At 43.2% G+C, this 21,154-nt stretch overlaps 1 protein-coding gene across 1 annotated transcript in view; it reads left to right on the forward strand.

Annotated features, from left to right (window-relative positions):
- Positions 1-166: 166 nt before the first annotated feature.
- Positions 167-21,154, forward strand: part of VWDE (von Willebrand factor D and EGF domains) — a 109,004-nt gene continuing 88,016 nt past the window's right edge. Inside the window, exon 1 of the mRNA XM_066585507.1 lies at positions 167-342. Coding sequence (XP_066441604.1) covers positions 264-342 — 79 coding nt within the window. The 5' untranslated portion in view covers positions 167-263. The remainder of the gene's footprint in view (positions 343-21,154) is intronic.

A 21,154-nucleotide genomic window follows, 5' to 3' on the forward strand; every position in this document is an offset into this window, starting at 1 on the left:
TAAAGAAGTAATCTTCCATAATTGTGCCGGTTACACTATTTGAAACCCAATACATCAAACTCCATCTCAGCCCTTCCTTAGAACCTCCTCCTGCCGGACGGAGGGCGTTCCTGGTGTTGGGCTAGTATTACAGAAGTGGACGCTGTTCCTGTAGTCAGGATCCTGATGGAGTTCCCAGCACTGTGACCATCCCAGCCGCACTACAACCCCACAGCTCTCTGCAGAGGAGACACTGTGTTCAGCACTTAATCCCATCTGTTACTATGGAGGTCATCTCTGCACACATTTATTCTGCATTCTGGATTATACTGATTGTTTCGAATTCTGGAAGCTGTCAGCAAGGTAAGAACTATTCTGCATTACTCATTCACAGATGTAGCAATCATTGGCAGGACCGACACATCATGATAACTCCATTTAAAGCATTGCAGGGTATTGTAGTAAATTACTTATGATAATGCGTAAATGTCAAGTTAACATTTGCTACATCTGTAGTCTATTAGTTACATTTATGGTATCATTATTATTAGTGATTTATATAGCATTATCGTCCTCTGGTTGGTTTCAAATCAGCAGCAAATTCCCCAACTGACCCCAAAGTAACAGCATCATCCGGTCTATGATATTGTTAGGATCAGGACAGGAATTGTAGCCGCAGGATGGGCGCAGATATTTTCCCAAATTACGTGAAACCAACGTCTTTTTCAGAGTACAGTACAAAGCAGTTTTAGGTAAGGCTGCATTCCGCTGGTTATGCTTTCACGGCATTTGGGCATTACATTCAGTGGGCACATCATACATATAACCGTATACCTATATTGACTCCCATTGTAATGCACTGCGTAGCGCTATATCATTTATTTTGCACTTGGTTGTATCAGTTTAATGGAAGCCGACGGGGCAGGATGCTTTTTGGCATCTGTCTGACTGATGGAAGTCCATGGGCAATTCGTATGTGGCGTATATATTGGGAGAATTTTCTTGTATGTGCGTAATACCCAATTAAACCTAGCCTGATAATTATTAGTGATGTATGGAGTGCTGTAGTTCTCTGTCTGCAGTAGGTTGTGAGACCTGCTCATACAGGTAAGGGACCTTTGTTGTCTGACACTCTGGGATCATTGGAATACATTGCGTTTTTTTAAAGATGTATCTAAATGAGGTTTGTAAAGTTATTGAACCCCCTCCCCAAGATAATGTCCTTTAGTAGATACACCAGAGCCACCCTATAAAAGTCTGTAAGTGACCCTTTCCCAAACTTGGTACATTGTACAATAGTAAAGTGGCAACACTTTACTTAACAGGGTTGCCCGGTTACTAGACAACCTTCCCTTTATACCACCAACTGTGCTAAAATAACAAAATCAGCTGCACTTACCTGTCTCCTGACGCTGCGATCCGGCGCTGTAGTCCCGCTGTGCTCCCAGTGTTTGTTTTTGAAGATGATATCACGGATAGAGCATTATCACCTTTTCTCCTGGCTTACATTCTGGGAATTATTTATGCTTTTTCCAATATATTTTTTAAAGGACACCCCACCCCCCAACCCCTTTCCTGCCTTAGCTAATGTAAGGGGAGATGTTAAGCGAACCAAAATAGTCAAACTCTGTTTTGGGTTAAACTTTGCTAAAAGTTTGTTTTGGTGTGAATATGAAGCTTAGGCAATTCATCTCTACCAAACCCACTGAAATAATCATCTTCTTCCTGTTCTTCCTTTTCCACTTCTTCAGCTTTTGGTTTTTCTTCTTCTTCATTAACTTTGCCTTAAAGACAGCTCAAAGACAGCAAAAGTACTCCTAGATGACCTAAGAGTGTTATATGGGGCTTTTATGGCTCTTAGTGTTGTACACCAGTTTTAGGGGGGATTGGCGAATTTCCTGTTTGAACTTCAGATTAAACTTAACTCTTTGCTCAAATTCTGTGAACCGGACAAACCAAACTTTTGAAAGTTTGCTCATCACTAGTAGGAGGTTCATGAGTGGTGCCCCCTCCATATAATTTATGATGATGATTTCTGCATTGAGCGGGGTTGGACCTAATGACTCCAGGGGTCCCTTCCAAGTCTACAATTCTATGATTTGCCACAATAGGGAACCCTCTTCAAACCAGATCCTCTTTAACATTTAGTATACCTGAATGTAACATAGGGCAGTGAGGTTCCCAGTCTTATGTAAACGTTTTGCAACTTTCTTAGCATTTCAGTCACTTGCTATGACCAATATCTATGCTTGAAAATTCTCTTTGAGTTAAACAGTCTAGACACCAGATTGATACACTTTACCTGCACTGATACATTGTAACAAACCATCAGGATGAGAGAGAGAGAGATGTGTTCTGTTTATGTATTCAAGATGGGTTTTCAGCCTCTGGCCTTAGTCAGACGGGCGTTTTTTCGCGCGATTTGCGCATGCGCATGCGTCCGGCGATTTTATAAAACCATTGCTTTGCAATGGTATCGGACACATGAGCGCTTTTTATGCGCTCGTCCGATAAATTATAGAACAGAAATCGCAGATCGCACCTATCTGCGATCTGCAATTCCTGTTCTCTTCTCTATATGCGCTCAATGGGGCCGGCGGCAGCAGCGCCGACCCCATTGAGAACATATAGAAGACAAATCATTCTTCTCTGCCACAGCTGTAACAGCTGTGGCCGAGAAGAACGATGTTTGCCCATTGAATTCAATGGAGCCGGCAATACAGCCGGCTCCATTGAAAGCAATGGGCTGCCGGACAGCACTGGATGAATTGTCAGGAAGGGCTTATATATTTAAGCCCTTCCCGACAATTCATCGTGAGATCGCCCGCAGCGCATTGCTTTCAATGGAGCCGGCTGTATTGCCGGCTCCATTGAATTCAATGCGCTGGACAGCTCCGGCCCGTTTCTATTGAAACACGGCTAGGAGCAGTTTTTTCGGGTGATTTTTTTTCGGCCCCGGTCACGCGATTTGCGGATGCGCATCCGTCATGCGATCTGCAAATCGCGGCAAAAAACACCCGTGTGACTAAGGCCTCTTAGTGTAAACAAGAATACTCCTGTTCACTGACAGCAAGCAGAGGTCCTGAAAAAAGATGAGGAACTGATAACACAAAGTATATTAGAAGGTTGCTGAAGCCTCTCATTATATACACAGAGCTGGAAACTCCCTTTAATTATTGATCAGAATCTCTCCTACTTGCTGTTGCTTCCAGGATGTAGAACATGTCATGTCTGAGGTGAAGAGGTAAATGAAAGGGATACAAGATGTAAAACAGATGTTGCGTTCCCTAAAAGAGCAGTTTATGTCCTTCAGATATATAATACAAGAACCTCAAGTTACCGAACTTCAGATTTTTTATTTTACATAGTAGCAATACTTATATTGGTACTACATGTAAACTATTGCTCTTTGGTAGCATCCATTTAAAGGGACTGTCCACTTTGGACGAACCTATTTTGTTTTAAGGATCTCCCAAAAATAAGCTGATCGCAGAATATCCAACTACTAGGACTCCCATTCATCAGCTACAATCTGTGAGGGAACCTGGTAGCAAAGTGTTCAATTTCCTTACAGCGCCTCTGCTGAGGGAATGGCGCATTACATGGTATCCTTAGAAATGAACTGGCTGCCTATATAATGCATAGACCTACTAGGTCCTCCAGAGGTGGAGAGGGTCTTTCCAGCCTCTCTTAGCTCTAGCTAATAGATGAGGGTCTTGAACAGGAGACTACTGTACATTTTTCACTAAGAACTACTGATTGGTTCAGCTCAACTTTCATTTATATGACAAAGATTTGTTTTAGCACCCCTCCGCCAAAAAGTAATTCATACTTAGTGCCCAAATCATCAGGAACCCATCTCTGTTGCATGATACAAGGTGAGTCTGCTGCCAAAATAGTATGTTCTCTATTATTACTGAAACTATTACTTCCGTTGCTTATTTCCCTCCCCACACATAGCCTGTGCAGTTGGTGCATGCCATGACCCTGGTTTATCTCCTAACTTCCCATGTAATGCAGCATAGTCTTACCAATCTCAGCGCTGGCGCATTAGCTCATGTTCCTCAGATTGGTACGAATTTATCATTGGGGATTTTTATGCCACTTTTCTGACAGCTTTTTTCGCAATCTCCAGTTTAAAATGCGACAAATGTATCAAATGTCACATGATGTTGATAAATTTGTCACATTTTTATATGAGTCTAGACATGTGGAGTCATTTTATGCACCACCTAGCTACAGGACAAATTTTGTGACTTTTTAAAAAGTCACATCTTATAAAATCCAGGCAAACAGCAAGCCACAGCCAGTTTTCTACGCAAGTTTGAAAAGTGGAGTGAGAGGTGTAATATCTGTTCATTCTGGCACAAATCAATAGTAAGGCCTTCTTTACACGAGCGTATTTGCTTTCAATGGGTTTGTTCACATGCGTAGAGTAGAGCCCGGTCTCACTTACAGTTTTGATGTGCTTCTACTGACCCAAGCAGTCCTGCAGCATTGGCTGGAGTCAGGAGCAATGATCTCTGCTACTTTCTGCAGATGTTGATCGATCCTGCTCCTCTCCAAATCTGGTTAGCTCAGTTCTATGCCAGCACAGCTTTTCCTCTGGTCTTTCTCTCATAACTCCTGCATGCCATTTTCTCTTACTATGCAGCAAGAAATTGTCTTTTATATTAGAACTAGCTGAAATACCCGGCTTCGCACGAGTTAATTTGATACAGGTGTTTACCTGTTGTTCGCACAGAAAATTTCATGAAGTTGTGGTTACTTTAGAGGAACCAAGGAATAAAATATGTATACACATAGAGGGGCGTCAGATTCTTCTCAAGCTGCATGTACCGATGCCCTGCTGCAGAATGTGCCGTCCTCCTACTCTCCTCACTTAGGACTTAAAGAATACTCAGTCACATTTCACGCTTGTATGACACCGGGAAGTTATATTACATAGGGGTGCACTTACTTTTGCAATTAGCATTGAATAATCGAGTTGTGACCCCCTTACTTTTCCTAGTTAGGACCTAAAGAATACTCGTGCCAAATTTCACGCTTGTACTATACTGGGAAGTTAGAGAATTAGATTAAGTACAATACACAGGGATAATAATGATAATTAATAATTATTATTATTTGTACAGCACCAACTTGTTCCGCAGCGCTTATGCCAATACTTTTGCACTTATCATTGAATAATCGAGTTGTGACCCCTTTACTTTTCCTAGTTAGGATCCAAGGAATGGCCACGTCAAATTTCATGTTTGTACAACACTGGGAAGTAAGAGAATTAGATTAGGTACATTACATAGGGGTGCCAACACTTTTGCAATTAGCCTTACATTTTTGAGTTGTGACCCCTTTATTTTTCCTATTTAGGACCTAAAGAATGTTCATTCCAAATCTCATGTTTGTACAACACTGGGAAGGTACATTTCATAGGGCTGCCAATATTTTGCAATTAGCATTGAATTTTCGAGTTGTGACCCCTTTACTTTTCCTATTTAGGACCTAAAGAATGGTTGTGCCAAATTTCATGTTTGTTTGACACTGGGAAGTTAGAGAATTAGATTAGGTACATTAATAATAATAAACTTTATTTGTATAGCGCCAACATATTCCGCAGCGCTTAGTTACACAGGGCTGCCAATATTTTGCAATTTGCATTGAATTTTCGAGTTGTGACCACTTTAGTTTTCCTATTTAGGACCTAAAGAATGGCCGTGCCAAATTTCATGTTTGTACGGCACCAGGAAGTTAGAGAATTAGTTGCGAGTCAGTCAGTTAGTGAGTTAGTGAGTGAGTGAGTCAGTCAGTGAGGGCTTTCACCTTTATATGTATAGATTCTCCAATCAGATAAAATCCAGTGGGCATGCTCAGTTCTGATGTGCCACAATTTGGTGCAAATTTTGACGTACGCAGACATTCTGTAGCAGTTTTTGGCAAATCTCTCCAGTCTGTCTCCATGGGAACCATAAAGCCCTCTAGGGGAGTCCCTAATGCAACTGCAATAGTAAATATGTCCCAATGCATTCAAACTAACATCACATGTTTCCATGTAACAATAGGGACTTATCGGTAATGTTCTGTAGATAAGTAAGAAAATGGGGTGAAGTCACACATGACTGCATGATCAAAGGTTTGTAGTCTATAACTATTGTGAAAAAAATTAAAAGCTTATTTGCCAAGTTTCTTCTGCAAATGAAAAGTTTTTGTTTTTTTTTACTTTTGATACATTGTAACAATAAAAAATATTGGTTGTAAAAGTATACCTAAAAATACAAAAATAGTGGAAAAAACCCTCGAAACTGGACTTCACAGGATAGGACAGTCAAGTACCCTGTCTCCCTGGAGACCCCTTTGTACCCGCTCCCTGTCTGCCATGAATGACGAGCAGCAGTGCCCGGTTCTATGTCACACAGGATTCCCCAGAAGTTATGAACTGGGGGTCATGCTTGCCTCCATGAGATTTGTCGTGAGACACCACATCATTTGGACTGCCATATGCAGCACAAACACTACTGAGGCAATTTGCACCCATGTTGAGTACCCACAAGTACTTACTGTCTTTACCATCTTCCATTTTTTCCTGATGAACCTGCTGGGGAAACCGGTGAAATATGTTTGGGGCTAAAGTGGCATATTATTTAAGCTGGCATACGGTAATAGGTTGCCACACTGCTAGGCTCTTAGTAGGGTGAACTACTCAGGGCTAAACTCTTATTGGTCTGCCGATTTTTTCCAGTGCTGGTAGTAGGGATATACAGTTAAGAGGGTGCAATAAGGATAGATTTTGCTTGATCTAGTCTGGATCCTTTGTTGTTATATGCCATCATGGACTAACAGATTATATACCATAAGAACATTCCAATTTTGCCATTCTAAGATGTATGCATAGGTTACCTCTTTACTGGTTCACTAGTCATGGTATACGGACCCGCTGCTTTACTGGTTTACTGTTTATGGTATATTGAGCTTGTGAATTTAGGAGATTGGTCCATTATTGTTTGGGACTTCATTGGCAGCTGTAGTTTATCCATTGCATTTGTGGTCATATCCACTGGCATAACTATATGGGATGCGGTTGCACCTGGGCCCAGGAGCCTTAGGGGGCCCATAAGGTCTCTCTTCTCCATATAGGGAGCATAGTACTATAAATAAAGCATTATAGTTGGGGGCCCTGCTACAGGTTTTGCATTAGGGCCCAGGAGCTTCAAGTTATGCCTCTTCGTTAAGGGGTTAAAAGAAGTTTGAGGGCCCCAAGATAAAGTTTACACCCGGGCCCATAAGCCTTTAGCTATGCCCCTGGTCATATGGATGTGCTTTAATCATGCTACCCCATAAGTGTTGCTTAGCAGTATACATACCCCTTAAAATGTCTGCTGTAGGAATGGCGATTAAATGATTGCCATAAGGGTAGGCTGCAGTGTATGGGGAGATGTCAGCAAGCTGAAGTTTATTGTATGGTTGAGGACATTACACAGGCGTCTACGCTTCATACCACACATGGCCTCTTATCAGACCATTTATCTTCCACTTTGAAGTCTTCTGGACTTTTGTAGTGTAAACTTCAGGGTCTGTGGAGAGAAGTGCCTGGTTTGGTAAATAACCCTCTTCAGACCCCTGTGTGATGTGATTGTATCAGCCGCTTCCTCCTCCACTACGGTAATAATCTGCTTGTCCTACTATCTAAACATCATTCCCCGTTAATGGGACGCAGCTTCATTGTAACTTCATAAAACAGTTTTCTGGGACTTAAAATAAAAAAATCGGGCAAGCCATGATGTAAAATAAACACTACTTACCTCCTTCTTGGCCTCCTGGTCCAGTGCAGCCATCCCACTCCTGCCGCTCCAATCCTGGAAGATGATGCAGTAGTCCTATGCCGTTCATAGCTGACATGACCACAACTAATCATTGGCTTCAGTGGTGGCACTGCCATGAAAGGCACCTGACCACTGAAATCTGTGATTGAAGTGACCGCCACAGCAGCTTCCAGAACCAGGGTGTTCAGGACCAATGGGGCTGCACTAGACTGGGGCGCCAAGTAACAGGCGAGTATGGTTTATTCTTTATTTCACACTATTGCCGGGCTATTAGATTTTTATTTAGTCTCTTTATGGGACACGACAGGTGCCCGAACCAGTACCAGAGCCCAGTGATCAAGCACTGAGCTCCATCATGGACTGCAACATCTGTGACGTTCCGTAAACCAGGCGGGACGGCGGCCTGTACACAAACAGCGGGAGGAGGACTGAGCACAGCAGGAGCGGGGAGAGGTGAGTATATGACAATTTAGTATTTTATGGCAGGGAAACTAGATTTTATGTAAATCATAATTGTGCATCTGTCATTATTCCACCATTTATGTTCTATTTCTTGGTTCTCAAATAAAAAAATTGATTTTCGTCCAGGTGTGAAAACGCGGCTATAGAAACGTGTAAAAACGCTCCTGTGAATAAAGCCTCGGGTGCAGATTTCAGATATTCCCATTAATCTGGTTCACCTTCGAGGTGTAGGGAAGTTTCACAGGAGCATTTTTAATCGCAGCTATTTTGCCACGATAAGACGCCGTCCAATAATCGTGACCATTGGATTCCAATGCATCCGTTCAGATGGCGGTTTTCCAGCACATAAAATAGTCCGGCCAAGACTGCTAGAGCATACTGTGCCCATTCCGGTCAGCTGCTTTTACGCACAACCGGAAAATATAGGACTTGTACGGTAATAGACTCCTATGGAAACCTATGAGACTCTTCAGAAAAGGGTAGTGGGAGGGAGTTTAGCAACGCCTCGTACTGCTAAAGGCCCTCCCCTTGCCGGCAGCTCCCACAGGCTGTGGCAGAGAGGGGGAGGGAGTTTAGCACACTAGATCTGCTAAGCTCTCGTCCCATCCCTTTTCTAGCAGCCGTCAAGGGGCGGAGAGGGGGAGGGAGTTTAGCAGAGATGAACTCTCTTCCCACGGCTGTATGAATGCATCTTGGTGAGATTGTGATACAGGCTTTGACATGGTCAATCAAGTACCCAACATTTCACTTTTTTCAGCCTTCCATTGGTAGAGTTACTTTCTGTGCACAGAGCATTCAAGCCTTTTAATGGACATATGTGTCAGTAAGATTTCCTATACCCCTGCTAGACGGCTCCGACGTATGCTACTGTATTGACTCCAATTGTAAAAAAAAACGTAGGTTTTTTTTGCAGTGCCTCTCTCTATGAGAAAGCACTGCCTGAGGCTCCTTCCAAAAAAAGAAATACGCCGACAAGTAGTGGACCAGCAGAAGCTAAAGCAATACATTTTTGGCTTCCGTTGGGTGCATGGAGCTCTATAGATATGTTTGACATATACATAAAGAGCTTTTCTTGGCATATAGTGTACACTAAATGTAGTGCTCAGAAGCAGCATGTACAGAACCTTTAAGGGGTTGTCCCATTTCTAGCTATTTTGCTGCAGGAAGCAGACAGCTCTGTACATTGCACAGTGGCCCACATTGGTACTGCAGGCTGAATGCCATTGAAGTGAATGGGACTTAGCGTGTAACCTGAAAGAACTCACTAGAGCTTTGCAGGATGAATGGCAAGAAATACCAGCTGAAATATTTCAGACATTAGTAAAAAGTATGCAGTGGAGAGTATCCGATGTCATTAGGGCCAAAGGAGTTCCACTAAGTCTTAATATATGAAATTAAATGCTACTTTCGATTCTTGTTCAGGTGTCCAATTACGTTTAGTAGGATAGTGTATACCATTACTTTTAGCAGTGCTTTGCCCTTTTTCTAAACCACCAGTACCAAGGTGGAGGCAGTCAGATAGTGCAGAGTTTGGTAATGAACAGTAGTCAGGAATGAAAGACAAGGCAGGCACCAGATAAACAAGATAAAACATACAAGTTGGTTCAGTTGTAAGAGGGGTAAGCAGTGCCCTGCTCCCCTCTTATGGATTATAGTGGCTTCGCCCTCATGTACTGGGCTACGGATTGAGGTCCCATTGCTTCTATCAGTTATTCTGTGGCATATAGGACTGAGCCACAATAATGCAGACTGCAAAATCAGCTTTGGTCGCAAGAGGGAGCTACAATACAACCAAAGGCTAATACTAATAGAACTAAACTGAATTTACTAGAAGCTTCTAGACAAGGATTTGATTGGTTGTGTAACCCCCTGTGATTCTGTGGGGAAGGGCCAGCAGTCATCTTGGAACTGTGATGCAGCTCAGAATTCAAAGTGTGTGAGAAAAAGAGGAAGGATCACAAAGAGGTCTGCAGAAATAGTGGTGTTGGGTGTGCCTAGGGACGGGGACAGCACAGCAGACAGTGTCCCCATGCTGGCAAGCTGCCAGGAGTGACACTGCCAGAGACCAAAAGGGCACTGATGACCCAGGGGCTGAAGAGATGGCTGAATGAAGGACCTGCTGGATCTCCCTTCCCACCCCACAGATGTCAAGCGTTGAGCTGTAGGTGATGCTGGCACCTACAGTGCATGAGGACGTGATGATAATACAAGCGGCGGACCCCTGGACATAAAGGGTGTAGCATTCTGATGAAGGCAGAGCAGGAGAGGCTGTTGCTATACAGCTTAACATATTAGTTTGTTCAAGAGACTCTGATTCTGGTGACATCTACAACGTCTGGCGTCCAGTAAATAGAGGACGCAGCTCCTACGGAGAGTAATGGGTCAGTCAAAACAGGGAATAAGCGGTAATCAGGCATGATATAGGAAAATCCATAAATAATGTACCTTGTTGCCACCAGTCAGAAGAGATGAACAGGAGATGTAAATGCCAGTGAAAAACTGCAGGCAATGAGTACGTATATGAGTGATTAGGAATTGACTACTGTCTCTTTAAGAGTTTATGCCATGAGTTACCATAAGCAATGTTCAAGTATACATGCTATGGTAGTCTTCTGATTACAGTTTAGTACAAAGTTATTTTTATTTTTTTTAAAAATACTACCTCCGCCTGTCACCACCACGCCGTACACAATGCCACTACCGGCTTCACAGTAATGGAAGTATCAGGAGAAAACACTTTTTCAGCCAGCCAGAACTAAATGGACTTATTATTTATTTTAAGGAAAGATGGAGAAAGGGTCCTTAAAAAGCTAGACCACTTGGCCATTGGCAAAAGGTAGGAGCAATTCACAAGTACTGGCCCTTTAAGAGACCAAGCATCATTGCAAACGTGCCACCCGTAAACAGGATGGGATGGCAGAGCAGCAGAGTGAGGCGCTGAGCACCCTCACAGCTGCAGAGGTATTGTTCCATCTCCTGTCTTTTCATTGAACCCCCATGTAATGCCCTGGCCCTCCAGCCCTGCTTAACACAGGGTATACGTTCTGCCTGGAGTAATCATTTAACCCCTTCAGTGGCAGGTTTATTATTACCATGTCAGCGCAGCAAGCCCTAGAGATTTTTCTGAGATAATTCGGAGTGACAAACGTGTACAGTGGCACAATAACTGTGTCCTGGCCAACATTTCAGCACTAGAGCTGTCCACGGAAATCTTCCGGGATTTAACTGCATGGTCAGTGCAGCAAGCCCCGGAGATTTTCCAGGCGTGCCACTAAAGGGGTAATGACTTCTCAGAACTTGGAAGATGTGGAGTTGCTGTTTAAGCCCCTTTCCAGTGCGTATGAAACCTTTCTGGAGCTTGCGGTTTGCTGTGTTAATATTCTACGTCTGTGTCCCGGCCGTCTGTTTAGAGGTTGTCTGTCCTGCTCCGTTGGCCTCATCACTTCTGTTGTCTGTTCTGAGGATACATTCCATTCAGATGAATAACTAAATGTCACGCTGAATAGGAACAAGAGCTGATGTTTATATGGCCGCAGTCTGTCTGTACAGAAAGAGCAGATTTTATTGCAGCATGTGGTAGGTCAAATCTCCACCTTGCAGGCATCTTAAAGCGGAATGATTCTAATTAAAAATCAGGAACTTATCATAGCTAATAGTGATGACATTAATATGAAGCAAAGTATAAACCCAAAAACAAAAGAAGGGAGGGGGGGGGGGGGCACACCAAGAAATAACTGGATCTCCCCCTGTAGTTGGTTATCCCCAAAACGTGTACAAAAATAGGCTCTAATGGATATTCTAACGCAAAATGTAGCAATTTGTGTAAAACGCACCACGATCCTTGATTTATAAAACCACATGCGTTACAGTCACAGGGCCCTTGGTATTGCAGTGATCATGGAGGTCTGAGCACACTGTTTATTGGTAAATGCCACTGTGCGAATGCAACCTCATAGGGGATAAAACGCTAGATGCCCCTATCACAAGTTCGTGTTATGTGTCCTATAGTTTGAATTTTGGTTGTATTGTTAATAAATAGAGATGAGCGAGCGTTCGGGGGGCGCGGGAGGTAGCAGTGGGGAACAGGGTGTAGCTCTCTCTCTCTATCTCTCTCTCCCCCCCCCCCCCCCACTCCCCTCTGCAACCCCCCGCTCACCCCCGGCGCCCCCCGAATCTTTTCGTCCGAGTAGTCGGTTACTCGGAAAAACTGGTGCTCAAGTGCAAAAACACCTGAACCGAGTACGTTCGCTCATCTCTATTAATCAACCAATATTAATAGACATAACACTTATTCACTGTGGTACCCATCTAGAACCATAATGACCGATAAACTCTTTTATAACAACTGTTATTTGACCCTACGTGCGTTTTAGGCAAATTAATGGTATCATCAGGGGTCCTATATCGGAAAGTACCACATTCTTTTATTGGTTAATTGATGCTGGGTACCTCATATCCTACTAGCAGTGGTAGTTCATTGATAGTAGTGTCGATATATTTATACCAGTAAGCGCAAAATATAAGCTTAGACCTCAAATATGATATAAACAAGGGGACAGGGAAGCACTCTTCACCTCCAAATATACGAGGAGTACTAACTGGTACTAAGATCTTGTGTAGGAATACAACGGTTAGACCCAGAAGATCTAGGGTCATTTATTACTTCAGTAGACACCCTATTCTGCACTTATTATCTGACTGCTAGTAGTAACAAAGGAGCCGATTGCCATGAGCCAGATGTAGCTGTTTTTAGCTTGGTGTGGCTTGATGAAAGTTAGCCTAGCTACTCTGGCTACCTAGTAGAAATTCAGCTACCTGCCCTCTTTTTACTAAGCCTGAGCCTAGACTACAAACAGTCAGTTCTGAAGGTGTGGAGTTGTGGATGAACCACCTAACATAACTACTCCTTAACCCTTTCCAATCCACTGTCAGGCAGCTGAAGACATTCTGATTGAAGGCTGTACACCTCCGATGTCGGAAGATGTCCAGCAGGGTATTCTCACTGTATATTACTGGCTGCTCTGTTTTAGGGGGGCCTCTCCAGCATGTCCCATACTGCAGTACTGGCTCTAGCCAGCAGATAGTGCCATTGTATAATGGCAGAAAGAGAAAGCCTCCTAGGAAACACTGAATCCAAAATTGGATTGCAAAGGGTTAAAATTTAATCATGAGACTACTGAACAGGCTTACCTATTTATTCCATATACTCCTCCCCTTCAGGTCCTGGAAGAACCAATAGTGAAAGTTTTGTGTCAGACACTATCCAGATTGAAGAAGTCAATCAAGATAAAGTTCACTCAGTCGGTAAGAGCATAATGCTAACAGCAAGGCTGCAGGTTTGATCCTCTCATGAGCCAGTTACTTGGAGTACTGCATTAACAGTAGGCCAGACCCATGATCCAGGAGTAGGCCAGATCCATGATCCAGGAGTAGGCCAGATCCATGATCCAGGAGTGGGCCAGACCCATGATCCAGGAGTGGGCCAGACCCATGATCCAGGAGTGGGCCAGACCCATGATCCAGGAGTGGGCCAGACCCATGATCCAGGAGTGGGCCAGACCCATGATCCAGGAGTAGGCCAGACCCATGATCCAGGAGTAGGCCAGACCCATGATCCAGGAGTAGGCCAGACCCATGATCCAGGAGTAGGCCAGACCCATGATCCAGGAGATCCCCTCCAAATTCCATGATCATTTTAGACCATTGCTATGCATTGCTCCTTTTATATATCGGTGTGGCAATAATGGATAATGTCAGCAGACAATTATGCCTAGTGAAGACATGAACAATGCTCCTGTCCCTTATACAGTCTACAGTCCTTAGATCAGAAAAGACACCTTATACATGTCATCACCAAGAAAAATCACATCATGATTGGATTTATCAAGTGGATGCGAAATCGGTAAATCTATAGTAAAAACAATATACTAGCTCAAAGAGCGTGGGATGCCATCATCTTCCCACGATAAGATGGCATAATCTCCTAAGCACAATCTAAAACAACCGAGATTGACAAAGAAAATACACTTTTGTAGTCAACTGAGGAACAAAATCGTATACGGGATAAACTAATCTGGGATAAAACAGGTAAAGGACTGAATTTCATTCAACCCTCTAGGATGGACGCAATCCAGCCTGAAAATCCATTGGGATACTTTTCTCAGAATGTGATTGTCCCAATTACCTCCTGTTAATGAAAACTGTATTTTTTTCTATGACTTGGAAGAAGACCTGTCCACAGTCACCACCACGAACCTCATTGACATGTCTTGCCAGCGGTTTGTCACGTTTGTTCTTAATATCGCAGATGTGGTCCCTGAGACGTCTGCGGAATTGTCGGATTGTTTTGCCAATGTAATCCATTGGGCAGGTACAGGTAGCAAGGTGAACTATTCCCATCATCTTACAGTCGGCGTAATGTTTTAATCTATACTCCTGATTAGTGACCGCACTCTTAAAACTTTTGCCCATTTTCACAAAAGAGCAGACTGAACACTCACCACTTCTGTACATACCGGCCGGTCTGTCCAGATGTTGTGGCTTACAGGGTGACTGTGGAAAAGTCTCTCCCCAAGACTTTTTCCTTTCACATAGGTGATTAATGACAACTCTGAAATATTATTTGCAATAAGGGGGGCAAGTTTTAAGATCCCACAATAAGACTGTAAGATGTTTCTCTTGCACTAAATCTGCATTCTTTTTGGGATGAGCAATTTCTCGTTAAACTGAGATATTGACCCTTGGGTATCCCCTTCTTCATTGGTAATAGGTGACAGCTATCCCCTTGTAACAGATTATTGCTAGCTGTAGGTTTCCTAAAAATTGTAGTACTTACAAATCCATTGTCAGTTTTTTCGATCCAGGGATCCAGAAATGACAGACCTGAATATTAAAATTCCTATGTAAATTTCAGGCCAAGATTGTTCATTTTAAGTCTTTTAACAAAGGACTCTAATGCACTCATTGTTGATGTCCAAATGATGAAGATATCAGCAAGGTATCGCATCCATAATGCGATACATTAGTTCACATCATCCTCACCACAAAAGATAATTGTTTCCTCCCATTAGCCCAGGAAGAGATTTGCATGAGTTGGGGCACATGGCGTCCCCATCGCGGTCCCCCTGAGCTGCTGGAAGTACTCCTCTCCAAACAGAAACACTTTCTGTTGCAAGATGAAGTGTAAAATTGTCATAACAAATCTGTTATGGGCCAACATTCTATTACTTCTAGTTTGCAAAAAAATGTTCAACAGCATCACATCCCTTATCACGTGGAATTGATGAGTAGGGTGCTTCTACGTCTAGGCTAGCTAAAAGATGTTGATCAATCTGGACCCCTTGAAGCCATCTGAGTACATCAGATATATCTGTTGTAAAGTACTAAAAAAATTACCTGAAAGCACCACGGAATACTTTGGCGCTACACAAATAACAAAATTTATGTTTGTTTCCGGGTTTTGTTCCCATTTAGAAAATGATGGATCTCCAGAGAACTTTTTTATGTTAGTAATTAGCATGTCCAATTGGGCACTTAGTTTCTCTGATATCTTTGTTTTCTTCATCTTCTTAGAGCCATGCGTGGTGCATGTTAAATGTGATTGTTCCCAGAAACCACGTAATCTTAGATTATATATTATATATTAGATATAATACCTTTTAAGGGCTAACAAAAATACATGGTGCATGTTAAGGATACAGCAATGTAGTCCTAAGTTTTCACTCATGACCTGAAGGTTGCGAGTTCAATCCCCACATGGTTCACGTAGCCAGCTCAGGGTTGACTCTTCCTTCTGAGGTTGGTAAAATTAGTACGCAGCCTGGTGGGGGGTTACTATGGCTATCTAAACCCTAGAAATGGTATTACTTGGTGTACAACACAGAATAACCGTAATACTTTTAAGAACAATATAAATAACATTTGGCAAGAATCAGACTCGCTACATAGAAATACAGGCCACTTGATGTAGTACATAGTTTTTTGAAGGGTTAACACTTCACTACAATCAACACAGTCTATAGAAAAATACAACGTATGAAAGCCACTCAAAGTGTCTGCTGCAAAACTTCACGTCCCTCTAGCAATATCTCAGTTCCTGGATGCAAGCTCTGAAAGTTTATTAATATTCCAAGTCCGTTCAGTCTAGTGCCCACCTGTGCAACAGACCTGTTGGTTAACTAGCAAGGTTCCTAATGGTGTGCACACCTACAGATGGGGCAAAGTTTACCTTGATTATGATAGCATGGCTCAAAATGTTATCTTATCTTAACCCCCAAAACGTTTATTTTTCCTTTATCGTAACTAGAGATGAGCGAGCATACTCGCTAAGGGCAATTACTCGAGCGAGCATTGCCCTGAGCGAGTACCTGCCCGCTCGAGAGACAAGGTTCGGGTGCCGGTGGCGGGCAGGGAGCTGCTGGGGAGAGCGGGAAGGAACGGAGGGGAGATCTCTCTCTCCCTCTCCCCCCCCCCCGCTCCCCCCTGCTGACTGCCGCAACTCACCGCTCCCCCGCGCCGCCACCCGAACCTTGTCTCTCGAGCAGGCAGGTACTCGCTAAGGGAAATAGCGACCCTTAGCGAGTATGCTCACTCATCTCTAATCGTAACACATCAAAAGTAATTAAAAGTGTAAATAAACCACCCTGATAGCATAGCACGCCAAGAATCATGGCGCATTAAAAGTCAAGCTAAAGAGTAACCCATCTGTACAATCAAATTGTTTTCTTCTTCTTCTTAGAGCCATGTGTGGTGCATGTTAAATGTGATTGTTCCCAGCAAGAGAAACCACGTAATCTTGTAGATATAATACCTTTTAATGCCTAACAAAAATACATGGTGCATGTTAAGGATACAGCAATGTAGTCATAAGTTTTCACTCACGACCTGAAGGTTGCGAGTTCAATCCCCACTTGGTTCAGGTAGCCGGCTCAGGGTTGACTCTTCCTTCTGACGTTGGTAAAATTAGTATGCAGCCTGGTGGGGGGTAATAATTAAAATTACCTGAAAGTGCTGCAGAATAAGTTGGTGCCACACAAATAACAAGATTTATTATTTTTTTTCTAACAGTATTTTCATCAATCTGAAAGAGGACTCTGTGATCTCATTTTCCCATTTCTCCAACAAAACAGGTGAACGTAATCTCTCACCCGGAGCTATATTGATTCTTAAACCTCTTGGAATAGGTTTATTCACTAAATAACGTTCAAGGCTCTTGATCTCCCAACAAGACTTAATCTGATTCTTATATATTTTCGTCAAATTTTTAACCCTTTCCAATTGACTGTCTGACGTCTTCCTACATTCTGATTTAAGCTTGTACAGCTCAGATGTCGGAAGACATCCGGTAGGGTATTCTTACCGCATATTGCCGGCCGCTCTGTTGTCGGGAGCCTCTCCAGCATGTCACATACCACAGTACTGGCTCTAGCCAACAGATGGCGCCATTGTATAATGACAGAAATAGAGAGAGCCCCCTAGGAAACCCTGAATCCAAAATTGGATTGCAAAGGGTTAAATGCTACATTGATAGAGGCAGAGTGGGTGGATTCAGGAAGTTTAGCTTCTGAGAACACTTCTTCAGCATCTTTCAACCATCAATCTGCCATGCTAAAAAGCTCCCAACCCAAAATAAAAATGTGTATTATCATTGAGAAATGGCGTCCTCAGTATAGACGTCACAGATATTCCTAATAATAACAAGGTATCACTGACAGGGTAAGGATAAAACAAAACTTTTCTAGCCGCAAGAGTGAAACTAAAAGGTCAAGATTTTTTTGTGTATAGTCGTATAAACATCATTTTTCAATAATGCTTACAATTAAAGCCCTGATTTTCATTTTTTGATGATTCTTTCACTTTAAAGAGATTCTCCACCTTAATGTGTTTGTAGAAAAATCTAAATAATAGTGCAGCCTGACATAGGGGTTCTGTTGATTCCCAGTCCTGTGCTGGTCGTCTCTTCCAGGTGCAAAGAGCCAGCAATGAGGTCACTGATACCAAGACCATGTGACCACTGTGGCCAATCACTGGCTGACTTCAGCCAGTGATTTGTTGCAGTATAGTGGGTAGGTGGTGTCGCTACACAGATTCAAAATATGGTACAGCAGAGTGAGGTACAAATATATGGATTGTTTTATTAAAGGGGTTGTCCCGCGAAAGCAAGTGGGGTTATACACTTCTGTATGGCCATATTAATGCACTTTGTAATGTACGTTGTGCATTAAATATGAGCCAAACAGAAGTTATTCACTTACCTGTTCCGTTGCTAGCGTCCCCGTCTCCATGGTGCCGTCTAATTTTCAGCGTCTAATCGCCCAATTAGACGTGCTTGCGCAGTCCGGTCTTCTTCTTTTCTGAATGGGGCCGCTCGTGCCGGAGAGCGGCTCCTCGTAGCTCCGCCCCGTCACGTGCCGATTCCAGCCAATCAGGAGGCTGGAATCGGCAATGGACCGCACAGAAAACCTGCGGTCCACCGAGGGGGAAGATCCCGGTGGCCATCTTCACAAGGTAAGTAAGAAGTCACCGGAGCGCGGGGATTCAGGTAAGCACTGTCCGGTTTTTTTTTTAACCCCTGCATCGGGTTTGTCTCGCGCCGAACGGGGGGGCTATTGAAAAAAAAAAAACCCGTTTCGGCGCGGGACAACCCCTTTAAGAATAGAGAAATGAAAGAGAATACTGTTATAATAACAAGCAAGCAGTGTAATATTTACCGTAGGTTTACCTAATACTTACTATGGCTAACTAAACCCTAGAAACGGTATTACTATGGGTTAACACTTCACTACGATTAACACAGTCTATAGAAAAATACAACGTATGGAAGCCACTCATAGTCTCTACTGCAAAACTTCACATCCCTCTAGCAATATTTCAGTTCCTGGATGCAAGCTCTGAAAGTTTATTAATATTCCAAGTCCATTCAGTCTAGTGCCCACCTGTGCAACAGACCTGTTGGTTAACTAGCAAGGTTCCTAATGGTGTGCACACCTACAGATGGGACAAATTTTACCTTGATTATGATAGTATGGCTCGAAAAGTAATCTTATCTTAACCCCCAAAAAGTCTATTTTTCTCTTATCACAACACAACAAAAGTAATTAAAAGTGTAAATAAATCACCCTGATAGTATAGCACGCCAAGACATCATGGCACATTAAAAGTCAAGCTAAAGAGTAACCCATCTGTACAATCAGATTGAGGCCGGCCTCACTTACAGTGTGTCGTGCGTGAGTAATCACCTTGACTGGCCCAGACTAGTTCAGGGTCAGGAGCGCTTCTCTATCACATCTTGTCGCTTTCTAGATGCTTGCTCTAGTATCTGGCTGTTCAGCACAGCATCCCAAGTCATCCGGTGGTTGCTACTCCCTTTTGTGGCTTCTGCAGTAGGCAGACGTTGATCCCTTTATGTGGTACACACTATACTCGCCAGGCAGCTTCTTGTCTCACAATCTCTACTCTGTTCCAGTGCTACATCTCCTCATTGCACAGACAACAGCTGTCTGCAGAATATCGGGCATCTAAGACCACCTACTCAGCATCACTTACAACTCACTCTAGTTCCTTGCGTTCTCTCCCTGCAGCACAGCACTGATTTTCCTTTTTATGATCTGAGTCCCAGCCAATTAGTCACTGTCTTTGAGGCATGCTTAGCCCTGTTATGTTGGAATTTGGCGCAATTTCTGGTGTACGCCGTATTTTTGGCGCAACCTTTGGTGCATCTCTTGGTCCATTTGCACAGCAACCCTTTAGGCGTAGTCCCTTACAGTAGCAATTCCTATGTCAGTGGTGTCATTGCTCTGCAGCTAGAAGTGAAGACCAGCAGGAGACTCCCCATAGGTGGAATGGGAAAGATGACAGTATGGCTTTTTTTAATTTGGGACAACATGGTGGGCAGCTTTTGAAAAAACAACTTGTCCCTGGATAACCCCTTTAAGTTATCGGAAGTTGTTTTTGCTAATCTTTAGGATAACAAAACTACTGGAACAGTTTGTATTTTGAAGTCTTAGTCCATTTGTAGAAGTTGGCTGATGCAGCAGCTGGAATTACCCATCAGTAACAGTGTTTGTACACAGATGCACTTATATTAATATGGGATTTATCCGTTTATTGCCATTCACCATTTACAGCAGAGTCTTGAACTAAACAATTTAGCTCCCCTCGGTGAGGGGATTAGTGACTGGTAAATAGACCCTGGTAGTGTTCACAGGCGTCTAACTTTGATGGAATTGGAGGATGAAGTTGAAGCAGAGCAGCTGGTACAAGCTGTTGTAGGGGGAACACGAAGGGTATTCTGAGCTAAACATGTTGGTGAGCTGCAGACCAAAGATAAAGCTGACCCCAGCTACAGCAGGTGAAGTATGAAAATGACATGTTCACCCATCCTACATAATAATTTATAGAAATTACGTATTTATTATTACCCATTTATAATCAGTTTTGATTAAAGGGATATTACCTTCCCAACAAGTTATCCCCTATCCACAAGATAGGGGATAATCTGCTAATCTGTGGAGGTCCGACTGCTGGGACTCCCACCGATCCCGAGATTGCAGCCCCAAAGTGTGGGTAGCAGAGGACATGCATGCGTACCTCCAATTCATTCACTTTGATGGGACCACCAGAGATAACTGAGCGCTTATATTTGGCTATGTCATGGTTCACCAGCCATGTCAGATGGGGACCTGGGTGACATCACGGTATCAGCCACAAACCATGTGATCCACCTGCCAGTGCATGCTCAGTGTCATTCGGCGTGGGATGCCAACTAGAGATGAGCGAGCATACTCGTCCGAGCTTGATGCTCGTTCGAGTATTAGGGGTGCTTGAGATGCTCGTTACTCGAGACGAGCACCACGCGGTGCTCGTCTCGATTAAACGAGCACTGACCATTGAATTCA

The sequence above is a fragment of the Eleutherodactylus coqui genome, chromosome 12, assembly GCF_035609145.1.
Source record: "Eleutherodactylus coqui strain aEleCoq1 chromosome 12, aEleCoq1.hap1, whole genome shotgun sequence".
Classification (NCBI taxonomy): domain Eukaryota; kingdom Metazoa; phylum Chordata; class Amphibia; order Anura; family Eleutherodactylidae; genus Eleutherodactylus; species Eleutherodactylus coqui.